The 20,695-nt window shown below is 38.9% G+C and overlaps 1 protein-coding gene across 1 annotated transcript; it reads left to right on the forward strand.

Annotated features, from left to right (window-relative positions):
- The first annotated feature begins 9,801 nt into the window (after nt 1-9,801).
- On the forward strand, nt 9,802-12,123 carry CCL8 (C-C motif chemokine ligand 8). Its single transcript, XM_050765008.1, has 3 exons — nt 9,802-10,316; nt 10,985-11,102; nt 11,518-12,123. Exons 1-3 carry the CDS (start codon nt 10,211-10,213, stop codon nt 11,621-11,623), a joined length of 330 nt encoding a protein of 109 aa, XP_050620965.1. The 5' UTR covers nt 9,802-10,210; the 3' UTR covers nt 11,624-12,123.
- The last annotated feature ends 8,572 nt before the right edge of the window (nt 12,124-20,695 follow it).

A 20,695-nucleotide genomic window follows, 5' to 3' on the forward strand; every position in this document is an offset into this window, starting at 1 on the left:
GAGATGTTCATTTTCCGGATGGCTGTCAGCCAAGAACTTTTCCCAGCTTCTAGAAGCCTCTGTATTCTGTGGCCCAGAGCCCACCTCTCCATCTTCAAAGTCAGCATCAGTGGGTTAAGTCCCTTTCATACTATGCATTTCTTCTTCCATCTCCTCTCTCTGGTGAGACTCAGAAAGGAGTCTCCACTTTCAAGGACTCATGGTATTAGATTGAGCCCAGCTGGATAATCTCTCCATCTTAAGGTCTGTACCCTGGATCCCATCCACAAAGATCCTTAGTATGAAAAGTGAAAATGAAACTTAGGACTGCCCAAGCCCTGTAGATGTTTGGTCTAGCAACCTGAATGCATTCCCCAGAGAGAGAGCCATTCTGCCTTTTCTCTCTCTCCTTTTCTCTAACTCCTTACCAGTTAGCTATTATCTAAAGCAAATATGATAAAAATTCACCCCCTCATCCCTGGTAACAGAGTCACAGGTTCCAGGGATCAGGGAGTGAACTTTTAGGGATTACTTATTTATTGAGACAAAGTCTCACTCTGTCTTCCAGGCAGGAGTGCTGTGGTGCGATCTCAGCTCACTGCAACCTCCACCTCCTGGGTTCAAGCAATTCTCCTGTCTCAGCCTCCCAAGTAGCTGGGATTACAGGCATGTGCCACCATGGCAGGCTAATTATTATATTTTTAGTAGAGACAGGGTTTCACCATGTAGGCCAGACTGGTCTCGAACTCCCGACTTCAAGCAATCCACCTACCTTGACCTCCCAAAGTGCTGGGATTAAAGACGTGAGCCACCGTGCCTGGCCAAAGGGGTCCTTTATTTGCCTACTACAACTAATAAATGATGTCCTGAGTAAAAACTTTATAGAAAGCAATATGGCAATGTCTACTAAAGCTTCACATTTCAACAGCGGTAAAGATATGGGGGAGGATTTTTAAACTTGGGTTTTCAAAATAATGCTAATTAAAATTATTTTTAAATGAAAGTATAAATTATATGTCTAATCATAATGAAATGCTTTAATTGTGTATGACATATTTTTATAATGAAGCAGTATGAAGTCACTAATTTCAAGCAGTTGAAGAATATTTAATGACTTGAGAGAGTGTATGACCCATATTAAGTATATTAAGTGAAAAAAGCTGTAAATATAATCACATGTACATTATGTCCATGTATGTGTGTATTTATATACATGTAAATGTGGATGTGTATGTGTTTGTATATTTATATGTGCATACCTATGTACATATATATGCACACATATGTGTATACATACACAAATACACACAGAGTGAGATGGAGAGAGAGGAAAGGGAGAAAATAAATAAACATAGCAGCCAGATCCAATCTTAGTGTTTAAAGCACAGATACAGTGACCAACTGTCCTGATTTACCCAGAACTGAGAGGTTTCCTGGGACACTGGACTTTCACTGCTAAAACCGAGAGAGTCCAGGCAGAAGCAGAATGAATTGACTACCATAAATGCAGATACATTTTTGTCCTTTCATTTAGGGAACAATATATTTTATGTTTTCTACAAGAGAAATGCAACCAATTAAAATTTATTGCAAGTTCTTCAGGTACTTCATTCTGTGTTGGGGGCAATGCCAGAAATAGCGCACATCCTGGAAATACTTCAGGTAAGTGATGGAAGCGTAGTACCCTCCACCAATGAAATAGAAACCTCTTGACTTTTGAAGGCAGATTCTTGAAGAGACACAGTATTTCTGCAGATTGCAGCAGCCACATTTCAATTAAAAAAGACTTTACCTCCTTTAGTTATGTATGATTAGACCAATCTCAGAAATTAGAATGGGAAAAGCAGTGAAATTTAAAACCACAACGCTGGAGGTGGGCACAGTAGTGGGTGCCTGTAATCCCAGCACTTTGGGAGGCTAAGGTAGGAGGATCACTTGAGCCCAGTAGTTCGAGATCAGCCGAGCAACATAGCAAGACTCTGACTCTAAAATTAATTAATTAATTAAAACCACACTGCTAAAATTGGGCTACTTGGAAGCTTCAAGTTGCAATTTCTTCTTGAAGATTCCTCTTGTAGGAATGACTCTGTCATGGACTCTGCAGGCAAGTTTTGGAGGCACACGTGGGAGCAGGCACCATGCTACAGTCGTCCATCGCTACACGCCAGTGCTGGCAGGTGCCTTGAGAGAGATGTTTTACATTTTTTAACTAGTTCATGTAGTCTAAAACACACTAATGTTTATTATACTGACCTAAAGACTCTACAATTGGCTTCATATTGTACTTTCTTATCTTTAAAAACATAGAATAGAAATGAACTGTTAATTTTCACACAAAGAAAATGAAACACTATTTGGCTCAGAATGCTATTATGGAGTATAATGCATATTAATCATATTAATAAATCAAGTAGACTACTTGGTTTCAGTTTCTAAAAAACAGTGATATAAACAAAACCAACTATTTTGTATGTGATGTGGAACATTTATTTGCGCAATGACTCCTTCACAGTGCCTAACAGATATTAACCCAGAGGCTGTTAGCCTTGATGAGCTTAATTGTGATCTTAATAAATAATGAAGTAAAAATACCACCCTGAGTACCAATTAACACCTTGTCATTGAGGGCTTTATAATAATTTCCCACTTTATTGAGTAGATATGAATAACTTGTGGAATCATTAATACTATTCTCTGACATTTAGATAAAAGTCAATGGTGGGTTTGGTTTTTATGTTGACAAAATTAATGTTTTATTTAGAATGTTGTGGAGTGCACTAAATATGAGATGCTTTAGACCCATCACCCTGCCTCAAGTTATAGACATTTTTGATAAATGAGTTGGACTATTTGAATGTGAAGTATGAGAAATTGTTTAGCCAAGAATGTCACAAGGCTTAAAGGTTACTAAACTGACATGGATAACATGGAACATCTGGTAGTGATTAGAGATGTCTGATATTTCCAGTTCTTACTCTTCTGTGCACAGGTCAGGGTTGTACTTCCAGGCCATCTTGAAAACCGACGACCTGTGTGATCCACTCTGGGCAATAAAATGTGAGCAGAAGTGGCATGTGTCCCTCCAGGCAGATGCATTTAAGAGCTGGGACAAGAGTCTCCATGTCTCTTTCACCTGCCAATGACCAGGGATGGTCCAGTGATAAAGATTCCAGCAGCCCAAGTAAGGAGAAAGTAGAGTAGAACCTTCTCTTCTGCAGCTGGTGAGGAAACTCTTGAAATCTGGATAAGAGGCAGCCCACATTATGCTGTGTCAAACCATACCACACTGTTCCAGGCATTACACTCGAAACCAGGGGCACTGGGAGGAGCTTGGCCTGGACAACCAGACCCCTGTGTGCTCTGTTTCACCTCTAGCATATCAATTCCCTAATCTCATCCTCAGCTGCTACATCAATAAAGTTGAGATGATAATCTGTATATTTAGGAAATGAGAAAATTCCATTTTCACCCCTAGTTCTTAAATGTGTGTCTTGGACCACATCACCATGGCCACCTGCAGAGACAGAGCAAGGGAAGACAGTAACTAGAATCTACACTACCAAGTCAGCCAGGAACCCAGGATTATGCAATATTTGCCCAAATAACCATCAGGGCAGGCCAGGAGACTTCTACGTACATGCCGATAGCACCCCCAAAGCCCTAGGGGCAACTGGAAAGTTCACTGTCATCAAGACAATTTCTTAGTTCTTTTTTTTTTTTTTTTTTTTTTTTTTGAGACGGAGTCTCGCTCTGTCGCCCAGGCTGGAGTGCAGTGGCCGGATCTCAGCTCACTGCAAGCTCCGCCTCCCAGGTTTAAGCTCTTAGTTCTTGTAATAAAACAGTTCTGCCCACCTCTCCTTCTTACATCCAGCCGCATACCAAAACCTCATTCAAGAGTTTATCCTAAAATTCTAGTTGATTCCAGGGAGTTACAAAGGAGAAGAATAGACATCCCTGTACAGTTTATTGGCTCTCAGAAGGTCCCCTGTGCCAAGCAAATATTAGGCATTGAGTGGGGACTGGTGACGCAAGAGCTTGAAATAGTAAATTCCGTGTTCCCAAGTCTGAGCAGAATCTGTTCATCCTCCTTTGTTGGGACATATTAAGTACCCCTCCTTGAAATTATTCATCTGTATTCCAGCTGGGCCCAGGATTGCTTATCCTTGCAACATGAACTTACAGAGGCAAAACAATAAAGATTCTGGAGCCTCCATTACAATGAAGACCCTACCAGGTACCAGGGACCAAACAAGGTAGTCCAATATGTAACTGAGCATGGTGACCCCGTTGCTGAGTTATGGTTTTGATTCTTTACTAAATTGTCAAAGTGACTTTGAGGAAATCATGTTCCCATTCTGTGCCTCAGTTTATACATCTGTAAATGAGGCATTTGAACTAGATTAATGACTCCCAAAATGGCTTTGGTTAAACATTACCTGGTCACCTAGAACCCTTCAGAAACAGAGAATTCGAGGCTTCATCTCTGAAGATTCTGACTCTGTGTTTGGGTGTGGGTTAAGGCATCTCTTCTGTGTTATTAATAATTGCCCCAGGCTTCTGGATATTCCAGGAGGCAGGTCTGAAGAAGCCAGCGCGTGGAGAGTCTCTGAGGTTTCTGGGCACCTCACTATAGGTTTTCTTCCTGGTTCTTGCCCTCTAATTGGAATTGCATGGTGGCTTTTGTTCTGACATTCCTACTTGCCAGTGCTAGCTTGTCATGAAGTAGCTGCACAACCTACAACAAATCATTCCACTTCTGTTATTGCTTCATTTGTAAAGGGAAATGCTTGAATAAATTAAATATGACTGCTTCTTTCAACTCATTCTATAATATTGTGATCGTTAAGGACAGTTGGAGCAGAGCTGAAAAATGAAAGCAGAAATTCTGCTTCCCAGGATGTTCTCGCACCTAATTTCACTCCTTGAGAACCAGGTAAGAATCTAGAAGGTCTGGTTCCATAGCAAGGTATACATTTCCTACCCTTCATTCACAGACAGTTGTTTCTGATCTCAGGCTCTGTACCATTAGCCACTGAACCACAGACATATTTGTCCTATATGTCCTATTTGACATAGTTGTCAAGTCTGCCTTAGAAAACTGCTTATGGGGAAGCCACCAAAGAGAAAAGAAACAGGAAAGGCAGAGGGACCACTTCCCTGAACAACACAGCCAGGCCACTGGACAGAACAGCTGCTGATTTTGCATGCTCTAAAGTTTCATTTTAACTTTTTACATAAGGATTTCTCAAATTCAGTTTAAAAATAAAACAAGATAGGGAAATTGCATAATCAAAGTGGCTTGCCAACTGAGATTCCTAAACTCCTTGCAGAATTAGAATTCTGATGCCCCTTGGCATCTGTTAGCACTGATCTGACTTTCATTCCCTCTGAGTTCCCAGAGCCCGTCCGGTATTTTGGTTCATGGCAGGATCCCAGGATCTCACTTTGCTCCTGTTCCTGGGAGACACATTTTTTTTTCTTCATCCACAGCACAAATATTCCCCAAGGCCCATCCCTATAACACATCTATATCCACTTATCTTCTGGACACTACACCCACCTTACTTAACTATTGATTACAGTTAGTTTATTGATCACTTACCATATGCTACTTACTCTTCAAAGCAAGTTTTGGGCATCAGATAATATTCATAAAATACCTAAAAATAAATATCCATTTCCACACAAGAAAATTAAAGAATAGGTAGTAAATTGGAATATAAAGAAGTTAAATAATCTGAGCCCTCTCTGACAAAGATATTAACCAGTCTTCCCAGTATCCAAATGAAGACTTTTAACCATCATGCTATTCTGCCTGTCTTAGACTGACAGCCAAGAATGCTTCTCTGACATTTCCTGGCATCCGAGCCTCTCTGCTTTCTGATTTGATTCTTTGCAGACAATCACAAATAAATCAAGTTAGAGAAGAGCTTAAGTACTATTTAATTCTGGAATAGGTTACGTAGATAGTACCACTTCTTATTACTGTACTAATAGCAGACATCACTAATCAATCACAGCATTATATTCAAAAACCCAAGGTAATGCCGCATTGTTTTATTTTCACAACAAAACTTTCTAGTCATCTATCACCAATTCATAAATTTGGCACATAATCCAAAACTACTTGTCATCACAAAACTTGTCAAAACCCCATACTTCACAGATGAGGATAGTGAATCTCCAAGTCAATAAGACTTGCCCAAGGCCACTTTGGACAGGTTTTTGTTCAAATCAAGACTAGACCCAAGTTCCTTGACACTTAATTCCCTTTATTTTTACTAGCCTTTTTTTGATTCTCAATAATTACAATTTTCACGACTATTTCTGTTGTTTGTGCGTGGATGCACTTTTCATATGAAGTCAGCTCAGAGGAGAAATTAACAAAGTCCTCAGGGTATTACATAAGATAATGGCTCTATTGTTGCTTGAAAAATGTACACAAACTCCACCCCCAAACCGATACTCCCACCCCATGCACACACTCATATCAGTGCCACACAGTACACCTGGCAGAGAACCATCCCCTAAAATGATTAAAAAGTTGCCATCCTGGAGAAACTCAATTTCCTTTCTGATTAAAGGAAATCCTAATGACACACATGTTCCATATTCTGTAAATTCTTTACTGTTAAAAGTTCACATAGTAATTGTAATAAATGAAAAATGCATGAGGTAAATGTTTAAAAATCTCTTCTGAATCAAAACAGTAAAAAGTCACCTGATTTAAGAACAAGAGTATATTAATCACAAGGAAAAATAAAGCAACTAACCTACACATTAAAAAGCAAATAAAGTAAAATGTAAGCAAAATAACGGTGAGCTTTTTTCTTGGATTTACTTTATATTGAAGTATAATTCAACATACTGTGCAGTAAAGTACAGATATTTTAATGTAGAGTTTTATGAATTTTACATGTGTAGTTAACCATTTAACTACCGCTCTGATCAAAATGTAGAACATTCCTGGTTTCCAAAAGGCTCCCTCATGATGCCCATACCAGCAAAGGAACCACTGTTCTATCACTATAGGTTTCTTTCATCTTTTAACAAGACAAATGTCTTCTTCTTAGCAATTATAAAATGTTTTTAAGAATAATAGACTCATATTTAAGTGAAGGTGCAAATTTTCCAGCAATGTGTTCATTTGATTAAAAGCCTTAACAACATCCACATATTTTGATTTATTAATTCTTTGGCTATAAAATTAAATGAAGACATTAATAATAATGTTATGGTATATCAGCTTTTCCACAAGTATTGTTTAAAATCATAAAAATGGAAATGGTATGATTCCCAACTATAGAGAAATAAATTCTTAAGTTAATTATGGTGCAGTGATATATGTGAACTCCTATAGAGCTTTTAAAGTTCAAGATTATCGGGGAATAATTACTGTCTTGTGAGAAATATAAACACATTAATTGAAAAGACAGTATTCGATCTTGGATTTGGTGGTGAAATTTTAGATATACACCCTATAGTTCAACAATACATTGCCAATTACTAACCCATGTTATTTCTATAAACCAATGAGAATTCCTGAGGAACAAATTTTATAATTGTCCCCTCTCCTCCCTTGCTAATTCATTCTATGAGTCCAGAATTACCCTAACATCATCTAAAGACATTATCTAAAGACATTAGAACAAAAGCAAACTACAAACCAACAGAAATCTATAAACCAAACTCATGAACAAAATTCTCAACAAAATATCAGCAAATAAAATACAACAATGTAAAAAAGAATTATAAGCTACAACCAAGTGGAATTTATTCCAGGTATGCAAGGCTGATCCAGCATTCAAAAACTGGTTGATATAACCCATCAGATCAACTTTCTAAGGAAGAAAAATCTTATCATAATATCAATAGGTGGAAAAAAATTTTTTGACACAATTCAACAGCCATTCATGATTTAAAAAAAAAAACTCTCAGCAAACGAGAAATAGAGGGGTTCTTCCTCAACTTTATAGAGTGTACCAAAAAAGACCCAGAGCTAATTTCATACTTAATGGTGAGAAACTAGAAATGTTTTCTCCCAAGATTGAGTATAAGGCAAGGATGTTTCTTTTCACCACTCCAGTTCAACATAATACTAGAAGGCCTAGCCAACACAATAGCACAGGATGAGAAAATAAAAATACATACAGATTAGAAATAAATAAATAAAACTGTCTTTATTTGCAGAAGACAGGATTATCTGTGTAGAAAATCACAAAGAATCAGCAACAAAAAGTCATGCCACTATTAAGCAATTTAACTACAGGATACAAGGTTAATAGATAAAATTCAATAACTCCCTGTATATCAGCAATGAACAACTAGAATTTGAAATTAATACACAATACTATTTACACTAGCACGAATAAAATGAAGTATTTAGAAATTAGCCTAAGATGTATAATATATTTGAGGGAAACTACAAACTTCTGATGAAAGATTAAAGACGATCTAAGTAAATGAAGCATTCCATGTGTATGGATAGGTGGAGTTAATGTTGTCAGAATGTCAATTCTTCCCAACTTGATCTGTACCTTCAACACAATCCCAGTCCAAATCCCAGCAGGTTATTTTTTGGATTTGACAGACAGATTTTAATGTTTATATGGAAAGGTTAAAGATCCAGAATAGCTAACAGAGCACCAAAAAAGAATAGTCAGAGGACTAACATTACTCGACTTCAAGATATACTATTAAGAAACATTAATCAAGACAGTGTGGTATTGGTGAAAGAATAGACAAATGGGTCAATGGAACAGAATAGAGAACTCTCAACAGATGAATGGATACATAAAATGTACTATATGCATACAAGGGAATATTACTCAGCCTTAAGGATATGTAGCATATCATATGCTACCACATAGATGAACCTTGAGATCATTATGCTAAATGACATAAACCAGTCACGAAAGAAAAATACTATATGATTTCACTCAAATGAAGTAGTTAGAGTAGTCAAAATCAGAAACAGTAAGTAGAAATGGTGGGCTTGGGGGAGGGGAAAATGGAGATCAATAGGTATAGCATTTCTGTTTACAAGATGAAAAGAGTTATTGAGACTGTTGCACAACAGTGTGAATGTTCTTAATGCCACTAAACTATGCACTTAAAAATGGTTAAGATGGTAAATTTTAAGGTATGTGCATTTTTACCACAGTAAAAATAATAAATGAATAAAGAAGAAAGGAAGAAATTAGCTATCAAACCACAGCAAGGCACGGAGAAACCTTAAATGCATATTGCTTGGTGAAAGAAGCCAGTTGGAAAAGGCTGCCTACCATATGATTCCAACTACGTATATGACATTTGGGAAAAGACAAGCTCACAGAGATAGTAAAAAGATCAGTGGTAGCCAGAGATTTTTGTAGAGGAAAAAGGATGAGTAGAAGAATACAGTGAATTCTTAGAGCAGGAAAACTTCTATATGATATTGTAATATGGATAGATCAGCCCTGCAGGGGGAGTACATAAGGTCAGTGGTTTACAAACCTGGTTCCTTCTTGCCACGCCCCACCCACAGCCCCACTGTGTGTGAACCAAGAGAGTTGGAAGGCCTTCTGCAAATGGACCCATTCCACCTGAATCTCCATGACATATTGGACTTCTCCATATAATTTCATTTGGAAAGAAACTTGAGCATATAAATAAAATGTTTGGAAACCACCACGCTATGAGACCAGCATGTGCTGTCTAGTTCTTATGCTCTACAACAGTAAGATTTCAGGGCATTAAGACTTTGTTCCAGGATTCTGTCATTCTGCCAAGGTTCTGTGGCTGGGTTCTAAAGGAGCTTGCCTGGCTTAGAACTGCAAGTGACTCAAGTGTCATGGAGAGCACCAGCAAAGCCTTAGGGCCCATGCCTGGGCTCCTGGGTTCTCTTCCACTATGACGTCAGCTTCCGTTCTTCCTTTCTTATAGACAATTTTACATTTCAAGGAAATCAGATCCCTTAATAGTTCAATGAGGTCCCTTTGCTGAGCACAATCCCATACCCTTCAGCCTCTGCTCCACAGAGCCTAAGCAAAAGATAGAAACTCACAACTTCCTTCTTTTGTTATCTGGAAATTATCCCAGGGTCTGGTGCCTACTCAGCATATTCAAGGAAGGTCTTACCTCATCCTTCCTTGATTGTGACCCTGCCCAGGCTCTCTGCTCCCTATAAAAGGCATGCAGAGCTACCAGAGGAACAGAGAGGTTGAGAACGTCCCAGAAACCTTCACTTCTCATGCTGAAGCTCACACCCTTGCCCTCCAACATGAAGGTTTCTGCAGCACTTCTGTGCCTGCTGCTCATGGCAGCCACTTTCAGCCCACAGGGACTTGCTCAGCCAGGTAAGACTTCTCCCTCCTTAAGGGGAGACCAAAAGAGGAATTAAGAAGAGCCATTATGTCACAGCTCATTAGGAATAGAACCAGAACTAAAGGCTCAGGTCACTGAGGCTGGTTCCCTTGATCTTTCCTGACCCCAGTTTTGGGAGCAGAGAGTGGAGTCGCTACAGCAACAACCCTCCTATTGTTTGGGGAAATGATGCAGGAGGAAGAACTGTTTCTCACTGTGGGTGTGAAGGACATTTCAGGCAGTAGTTGAGAGGAAGAAACTATTGCTTGAAGCTTCAAATTTTGGTCATGGTTCAGTGTACATTCCAGAACAGTGGCTGTGTAAAGAGGATAAGGACCCAGAGGAATCTCAACGTATGGCATAGGCTAGCTCTAAAGCCCATGAGGATGAAGGACTGGGAAGCAAGGTGTTGGAACTTATGTTGGGTTGGGTTAGTAGACACGGACTAGCTTGTTACTCAAAATGTTTCCATACCCAGTCAACAATGAGGGGCCCCATAGTTCAATAGAGGAAACAGACTCACAGGTAACATTTTATCTCTGGGATCTGGACTAAGACATTGAACTTAGGATGGTGATTTCTTGGTCTTCTCCTCTTTTCCTTACAAATGCACACTTACAGTGGGTCCTAAATGTCTCATTCTTTGCAAAATTTCTTTCAGATTCAGTTTCCATTCCAATCACCTGCTGCTTTAATGTGATCAATAGGAAAATTCCTATCCAGAGGCTGCAGAGCTACACAAGAATCACCAACACCCAGTGTCCCAAGGAAGCTGTGATGTGAGTGGACAGTGCCTGGCACCCCCATTCAAAAGTTCTGATGGACAACATAGAGAAGTCAGGATTCATGTCCACATGAGTCGGATGCATATAACATCTATCCAAAGGACCCTTCTACCCCATAGAGAAGCTCAGCCCGTGAGAAGGAGTCCATAACTGCTCTAGGATTCCCTTCTAGGGGCTTGGTGAAACTATCCCAATACCTTTAGCCAGGAACCTGGAGGGTTTCACCTGGACAGCAAGAGCAGAGCTTCCTTCTGGAGCTTCTTCCTCCCACTCTTTCCCTCCCTTCTCTCCCGGGTCTGGGTCCTTCACCTAAGGACCAAGGGCAGATCAGGTCTAGGGACCAATGGCCCACGGTCCTGGGTAGGATCTTCAAAATGTTCCATCTAATTGTGCCCTCTCTCCCCCACAGCTTCAAGACCAAATGGGGCAAGGAGGTCTGTGCTGATCCCAAGGAGAGATGGGTCAGGGATTCCATGAAGCATCTGGACCAAATGTTTCAAAATCTGAAGCCTTGAGCCTTCATACCTGGACTGAGAGTCAGAGCCTGAAGAAAACCTTATTTATTTTCCCCCAACCTTCCCCAGGTGCAGTGTGACATTATTTTATTATAACATCCACAAAGAGATTATTTTTAAATAATTTAAAGCATAATATTTCTTAAATAATATCTAATTATATTTAAGTTATTGATGTTTTAATGCTATCTGCCATACATCCCAGTGAATGTAAAATACAAAATCCTGGTGATGTGTTTTCTGTTTTTGTTTTTGTTTTCCTATGAGCTCATTAAGTTCATGGCAAAATGTCATTGTTCTCCCTCCTACCTGTCTGTAGCGTTGTGGGGTCCTCCAATGGATCATCAGGGTGAAACACTTTGGTATTCTTTGGCAATCAGTCCTCCTATAAGTCAAATGTGTGCTTTGTACTGCTGTTGTTGAAATTAATGTTACTGTACATAACTATGGCGTTTTGGAAAAAAATTTTCAGAAAGAAAAATATATGTACTTTAAAACTACTTAGTCTTATTCTTCTTGGGATAACATTTAGCTGGGAGTGAGTTTTGGGCATCATGGGTGACAGTTTGGGCATGGAGGGGCCATTATTCAGGAATGTCTTTTGGCCATGCTGAGCTCAACCGAGGTTCCCAGAGAACTTGGTGGGACCAGGCCAGGATGTTCCAACTCTTTGACTCTAGTCCCTAACTTCAGCAGCCTTTATTCGCTAGCCTCTCTACTGCCTTTTTTTGCGACACCTACCTTTGCACAAAGTTTCTCTCCTGATCTCTTGCAAAGATCTTTAAACTTTTCTCCATAATCCCAGGGTTTTCTCCATCTAATTAATTCTCAAACCAAGTAATATTTCACACCAGTTAGAATGGCGATCATTAAAAAGTCAGGAAACAACAGCTGCTGGAGAGGATGTGGAGAAATAGGAACACTTTTACACTGTTGGTGGGACTGTAAACTAGTTCAACCATTGTGGAAGACTGTGTGGCGATTCCTCAAGGATCCAAAACTAGAAATACCATTTGACCCAGCAATCCCATTACGGGGTATATACCTAAAGGATTATAAATCATGCTGCTATAAAGACACATGCACACGTATGTGTGCACTATTTATTGTGGCACTATTCAAAATAGCAAAGACTTGGAACCAACCCAAATGTCCATCAATGACAGACTGGATTAAGAAAATGTGGCACATATGCACCATAGAATACTATGCAGCCATAAAAAAGGATGAGTTCATGTCCTTTGTAGGGACATGGATGCAGCTGGAAACCATCATTCTCAGCAAATTATCTCAAGAACAGAAAACCAAATACCGCATGTTCTCACTCATAGGTGGGAAATGAACAATGAGATCACTTGGACACAGGAAGGGGAACATCACACACCAGGTCCTATTGTGGGGAGTGGGGAGAGGGGAGGGATAGCATTAGGAGATATACCTAATGTAAATGACGAGTTAATGGGTGCAGCACACCAACATGGCACATGTATACATATGTAACAAACCTGCACGTTGGGCACATGTACCCCAGAACTTAAAGTATAATATAAATAAATAAATATTCCAGGAGTGAATCTGGGCCTAAGAGGAAACTAGATGTCTATAACCCAGGTCCACTCAGGGCTTTTATCGAAGGTGAGTCTTCAACACGACTGGCGTTAGGGATGGTGTGTGTGATAGATAGCAAATGCACAGGGTTCTTCAGAGCTGCTGCAGGAGGGCGAGAAGGGCAGTGGGACAGAGGGAGGAGTCCCATCCAGCCAGACTCTGAAAAGATGGAGGAGTTAGGGTTTTAGCAAGAAAGGTTGGAACCAGATTGCAGAGGTTCTTGAATTTCGGATTGGGAATTTAGCAGGTAATAAGGACTCACTAAAAATTTTGAAATTGCAGAGGAGAAGAGTAGCCCATTCAGAGGCGAGCATAAGGAAGAATAACCTGGCATCTGAGTGCAGGATCGAGTGAGGAGGGAGGACCTGATAGCAGGAGGCCGAAGTAGTGTAGGGGAGATCATGAGGACCTGAAACAGGGTGATAGTGGGGGTGAAGTTGGGAAGAATGGATCAGACAGACTTGACATGATATGCAAAGCAACTATTTAAAGGGTTAGTAGGTCTGAGGCACAGAATTAATTAGTCTCTGCTATGCTCTAAATGTTTGTGTCCCTCCAAAATTCACATGAAAATCTAATCCCCATTTTGGTGGTATTAAGAGGTGGGGGCTTTAGGAGGTGATTAGATCATGAAGGTGCCATCCTTATGAATGGGATTGGTGCTCTTGTAAGCGAGGCCTGAAGGATCCTATTTTTTGCTTCCATCATGTGAGGACACCTAGAAACCTCCATTTATGAGGAGAAGGCCCTTGCAGGACACAAAATCTGCTGATAGTTTGATCTTGGATTTTCTAGCCCACAGTACTATAAACAATAAGTTTCTCTTGTTTATATATTATCTAGTCTAAGGTATTTTGTTATAGCTGCCCAAAAGAATTGACATAATCTCCATCACTCTATCCCCAACCCCAATCCCAAGAACTTGCAAGCATGCATTTAAAGGCATGGGACCTCTTCTTTTTGACAACCTCTTAAGGTCAAGATTCCCCTGTACTTAGTGAGCTTAGCTGGATCCTCTTACAAACATGTGACCCGCCGTATTGAGCCATACATACCAGATCTTATTATTCTTCCAGCTTATTGGAAAAACACGTCTAAGGCAAACAAATTTATTGTACTGTTGAACCAAATCTGCAGGGCTTACTGTTAATGTTCATGTAAAGATGTCACAATTCCAGTACATTTGGAAGCATAGAAAGGAAAAAGACTTGGGTTCTGCTCCTGAAAGTAACCTTAACTCTCTTGGTCACCTAGGGTGACATAATTTTTCCCTTCAGCATTAAGATGCCCCATCCAAAAATCAGGATCATACTGTGTCACAGGCAGGAAGTGAGGGGATCTAGCAGATGACTACACAAGTCCCTCCAGCTCTAGAGCCATGTCTCTTAGAAACAAGGTCATGTTTGTTGTCTGGGGTAGAGTGGGGAGATAAAGTTCCTAGGATTAAAACCATAAAGGCAGCCGGGGCCTAGCTTATTGGAAAAACACATCTAAGTCAGATACTCCTTATTTGGAGACAAGCTTTCCATTAAAGTTCAAAGTAGTACACCCACAGTTCCAGGGGCAATAAAGCAGCTAAGTGTCAGATGGACTAGAGGGGCACCTCGCAGGCAGAGTTCACAAAACAACTCTACCCAACTCTAACCTCTTTCTTCAATAGCTTCAAGGCCAGTTGGGAACAGATATGTGGGTCCTAGGTTTCATGAACTCCTGGATCACAAATTCCAAATTCTAAAGGCATGAAGACTCACACAAAACTGACACCAGGCCACAGGAAAAAGACACAAATTTGTTTGTTGTTCTCAAATTTTACCCAGCTGCACTTAGGGATTATGTCATTACATTTCAAATGACAATGAGCATAATACATGTTAAGTAACATGTCATCTTATTTAAGTGATTGTCATTTTATGTGCCCTGACTTGAATATTTGTGTTCTAAAAATCCACATCCTTCCATAAACTGGTTCAGATCTGTAAGCCCTGCTATGCTGTCTTGTAAACTGGGAGCAAGACCTGGAAAGTTCACTCAGAGCTGACATACATCCTCTTAGGCTCACCTCGGTTTCACCCTCAGCTAAGGCAGACTATTTGTGGCAGTCCATGACTCACTTGGTTCACTCAATATCTGCTTTCTGCCTCTTCTCACTTCTCACTTGCTGTCCCCAGGCTTCTCCTGGGTGTCATCTTGGGTCAGGAGTTGACTCTGCTGCACACTTGTCCAAGGCTCAGAAGTGTAGAAGAGTGAACATTTTGCGTGGTAACCTTCCACGGTGAAGTGTGAAGGCAGATGTTCAAATGCTTCTGCCTTCCCTTTTTCCAGTGGTTAATTCTGCGGGTCATTCTGTGGGCTTCTCAGGTTGTCCTGGGAGAATAAGTTCCCACTGTCCACAATGTTGACCTTGCTAATGTAAATTGTATTGGCTTCTGTTCCTTCCTAATCTCATTCTGCTGCCTCCTCAGTCCTGAAGCCTGAGGTCCCTTCCCAAGTAAACCATTTGCACACAGGTCCTCACCTCAATCTCTATTTTATTGATTCATTTTTTAAGGAAATAAATTTCATTTGCAATTTCATCAAAGAATACAATTTTGGAGTTAACTTAACAAAGAAAATGCAAGACTTGTACACTGAAAACTACAAAACATCACTGAAAGAAAGTAAAGATTTAAATAAATGGAAAGACATCTCATGTTCATGGACTGGAAGACGTAATAGCATCAAGATGCCAAGAATTTCCATATTGAACTATAGATTCAGCACAATCCCTATCAAAATCCCAGCTGCCATTTAAAAAAATTTATTATTTTTGTACATGAATTAGTTCTTTCCTGGTGATTTCTGAGATTTTGGTGTACCCATCACCTGAGCAGTGTATGCTGTACCCAATGTGTAATCTTTTATCCCTTATCCGCCTCCCACATTTTCCCCCAAGTCCCCAAAATCCATTGTATCATTCTTATGCCTTTGCATCCTCATAGCTTAGCTCTCACTTATGAGTGAGAACATACGATATTTAGTTTTTTATTTCTAAGTTACTTCACTTAGAATAATGGTTTCGAATTCCATCCAGGTTGCTGTGAATGCCATTATTCCATTCCTTTTTATAGCTGAATAGTGTTCCATGCTATAAACACACACACACATATATTATATATGTATCATACTACATACACACACACACACACACACACACACACACACACACACACACGCCCCACGGTTTATTTGTCCACTTGATTGATCGACATTTGGGCTGGTTCCATATTTTTGCAATTGAGAATTGTGCTGCTATAAACATGCACATGCAAGTATCTTTTTCGTAAAATAACTTCTTTTCCTTTGGGTAGATGCCCAGCAGTGAGATTGCTGGTAGTTCTGCTTTCAGTTCTTTAAAGAATCTCCACACTGTTCCCAAAGTGATTGTACTAATTTACTTTCTCACCATCGGTGTAAAAGTGTTCCCTTTTCAACACATCCACACCAATGTCTATTTTTTATTTTTTTATATTTTGATTATGGCCATTCTTACAGGAGGAGTAAGTTGATATCGCAGTATGGTTTTGATTTGCATTTCTCTGATCATTAGTGATGCTGAGCATTTTTTATATGTTTGTTGGCCAGTTGTATATCTTCTTCTGAGAATTGCCTATTCATGTCCTTAGCCCACTTTTTGATGGGATTGTCTGTATTTTCCTTGCTGATTTGTTTGTGTTCCTTGAAGATTCTGGATATTAGTCCTTGTTGGATGTATAGATTGCAAAGATTTTCTCGCACTCTGGGGGTTGTCTGTTTACCCTGTTGATTGTTTCTTTTGCTGTGCAGAAGCTTTTTAGTTTAATTGAGTCCCATCTATTTATCTTTGTTTTTGTTGCATTTGATTTTGGGTTCTTGGTCATGAAGTCTTCATCTAAGTCAATGTATAGAATAGTTTTTCCAAAGTTATCTTCCAGAATTTTTATGATTTCAGTTCTTAGATTTAAGTCCTTGATCCATCCTGAGTTGATTTTTTTTTTAATAAGGTGAGAGATGAAGATCCAGTTTCATTCTTCTGCATGTGACTTCCCAATTACCCTGGAACTATTTGTTGAATAGGGTGTCCTTTCCCCACTTTATGTTTTTGTTTGCTTTGTCAAAAATCAGTTGGCCGTAAGTATTTGATTTTGTTGCTGGGATCTCCATTCTGTTCCATTGGTCTACATGCCTATTTTTATACCAGTTCCATACTGTTTTGGTGATTATGGCCTTATAGTATAGTTTGAAGTAGAGTAATGTGATGCCCCCAGATTCATTCTTTTTGTTTAGTCTTGCTTTGGCTATGTGGGCTCTTTTTTAGGTACATATACGTTTTAAGATAGCTTTTTCTAGTTTTATGAAGAATGATGTTGGTATTTTGATGGTGATTGCATTGAATTTGTAGATTGCTTTTGGCAGTATGGTCATTTTTCACAATATTGATTCTACTCATCCATGAGCATGGGATATGTTTCCATTTGTATCTTCTATGATTTCTTGCAGCAATGTTTTGTAGTTTTCCTTGTAGAGGTCTTTTACCTCCTTGGTTAAGTATATTACCAAGTATTTTGGGTTTTTGGGCAGCTATTGCAAAAGGGGTTGAGTTCTTGATTTGATTATTAGCTTGGGCACTATTAGTGTTTAGAGGGGCTACTGATTTGTGTACATTAATTTTATACCCTGAAACTTTGCTGAATTTGTTTACCAGTTATAGGAGCTTTCTGGATGAATCTTTAGGGTTTTCTAGGTATATGATTATGTCATCACCAAACAGCAACAGTTTGATTTTCTCTTTACCAGTTTGGATGCCCTTTATTTTTTTTTCTTGTCTGATTGCTGTGGCTAGAACTTCCAGCAATATGTTGAATGGAAGTGGTTACAGTGACCATCCTTATTTTTTTCCAGTTCTGTAGGTGAATGCATTCAACTTTTCCCCATTCAGTATAATGTTGGCTGTGGGTCTGTCATAGGTGGCTTTTATTGCCTTAAGATATGTCCCTTCTATGCTGATTTTGCTGAGGGTTTTAATCATAAAGGGATACTGGATTTTGTCCAATGGTTTTTTCTGTGCCTATTGAGATGATCATTTGGTTTTTGTTTTTAATTCTGTTTATGTGGTGTATCACATTTGTTGACTTGTGGATGTTAAACCATTCCTGCAGCTCTGGTATGAAACCCACTTGATCATAATGGATTATCTTTTTGATATGCCATCCGATTCTGTTAGCTAGTATTTTGTTTAGGATTTTTGCATCAATATTCAGCAAGCATATTTGTCTATAGTTTTCTTTTGTTGTCATGTTTTTTTCTGGTTTTGGTATTAGGGTGATACTGGCTTCATAGAATGATTTAGGGAGGATTCCCTCTTTCTCTATCTTGTGGAATAGTGTCAATAGGATTGGTACCAATTCTTCTTTGAATGTCTGATATAATTCAGCTGTGAATACATCTGGTCCTGAACTTTTTTTGTTGGTAATTTTTAATGATCATTTCAATCTTGCTGCTAGTTATTGATCTGCCCAGAGTTTCTATTTCTTCCTGGTTTAATCCAGAGGATTGTATATTTCCAGGAATGTATCCATCTCCTCTAGGTTTTCTAGTTTCTGTGCATAAAGCCATTCATAGTAACCTTAAATGATCTTTTATATTTCTGTGGTATCAGTTGTAATATCTCCTGTTTCATTTCTAATTGAGCTTATCTAGATCATCTCTCTTCTTTTCTTGGTTAATCTCTCTAATGGTCTATCAATTTTATTTATCTTTTCAAAGAACCAGCTTTTTATTCTATTTATCTTTTGTATTTGTTTGTTTGTTTCACTTTCATTTTATTCTGCTCTGATCTTGGTTATTTCTTTTCTTCTGCCAGGTTTGGATTTGGTTTGTTCTTGTTTCTCTAGTTCCTTAAAGTGTGACATTAGATTGTCTGTTAGTGCTCTTTCAGACATTTTTTTTTTTAATATAGGCATTTAATGCTATGAGCTTTCCTGTTAGTACCACTTTTGCTGTATCCCAAAGGTTTTGATAGGTTGTGTCATTATCATTGTTCAGTTCAAAGATGTAAAAAATTTTCATCTTGATTTCATTGTTGACCCAACAATCATTCAGGAGTATGTTATTTAATTTCCATATATTTGCATGGTTTTGAGAATTCCTTTTAGAGTTGATTTCCAATTTTATTCCACTTTGGTCTGAGAGAGTACTTGATATAATTTCAATTTTCTTAAATGTGTTGAGACTTGTTTTGTGGCCCATCATAATGTCTACCTTGGAGAATGTTCCATGTACTGATGAATAGAATGTATACTCTGCAGTTGTTGGGTAGAATGGTCTATTGGGTAAATATCCCTTAAGTCCATTTGCTCTAGGGTATAGTTTAAGTCCATTTCTTCTTTGTTGACTGTCTGTCTTGATGACCTGTCTAGTGCTGCCAGTGGAGTATTGAAGTCCCCCACTACTATTGTGTAGTTATCTCATTTCTTAGGTCTAGTAGTAATTGTTTTATAGATTTGGGAGCTCCAGTGTTAGGTGTGTATGTATTTAGGACTGTGATATTTTCCTCTTGGACTAGTCCTTTTATCATTATATAATGTCTCTTTTTGTCTTTTTTAACTGCTGTTGCTTCAAAATTTGTTTTGTCTGATATGAAAATAGCTACTCCTGTTTGCTTTTGGTGTCCATTTGCATGGAATATCTTCTTCCACCCCTCTGTCTTAAGCTTATGTGAGTCCTAATGTGTCAGGTGAGTCTCCTGAAAACAGCAGATACTTGGTGAATTCTTATCCATTCTGCCATTCTGTATTTGTTAAGTGGAGCATTTAGGCTATTTACATTCAATGTTAGTATTGAGATGTGAGGTACTATTCTATTCATAATGTCATTTGTTGCCTGAACACCTTTTTTTTTTTTTCATTGTGTTATTGTTTTACAGGTCCTGTGAGATTTACGCTTTCAGGAGATTCTAGTTTGGTGTATTTTGAGGATTTGTTTCAAGATTTAGAGCTCCTTTTAGCAGTTCTTGTAGTGCCAGCTTGGCAGTGGCAAATTCTCTCAGCATTTGTTTGTCTGGAAAAGACTATCTTGCCTTCATTTATGAAGCCTAGTTTTGCTGGATACAAAATTCTTGGCTGATAATTGTTTTGTTTAAGGAGGCTAAAGATAGAATCCCAGTCCCTTCTAGTTTGTAGGGATCCTGCTGAGAAATCTGCTGTTGATCTGATAGGTTTTCCTTTATAGGTTACCTGGTGCTTTTGCCTCACAGTTCTTAAGAGTCTTTCCTTCCTCTTGACTTTAGATAATCTGATGACTATGTGCCAAGGTGATGGTCTTTTTACAATGAATTTCCCAGGTGTTCTTTGAGTTTCTTTTATTTGGATGTCTGAATCTCTATCAAGTCTGAGGAAGCTTTCCTCAAATATGTTTTCTAAACATATTTGGGGAACATATTTCTAAACA

This window comes from Macaca thibetana, chromosome 16 (genome assembly GCF_024542745.1).
Source record: "Macaca thibetana thibetana isolate TM-01 chromosome 16, ASM2454274v1, whole genome shotgun sequence".
Classification (NCBI taxonomy): Eukaryota; Metazoa; Chordata; class Mammalia; order Primates; family Cercopithecidae; genus Macaca; species Macaca thibetana.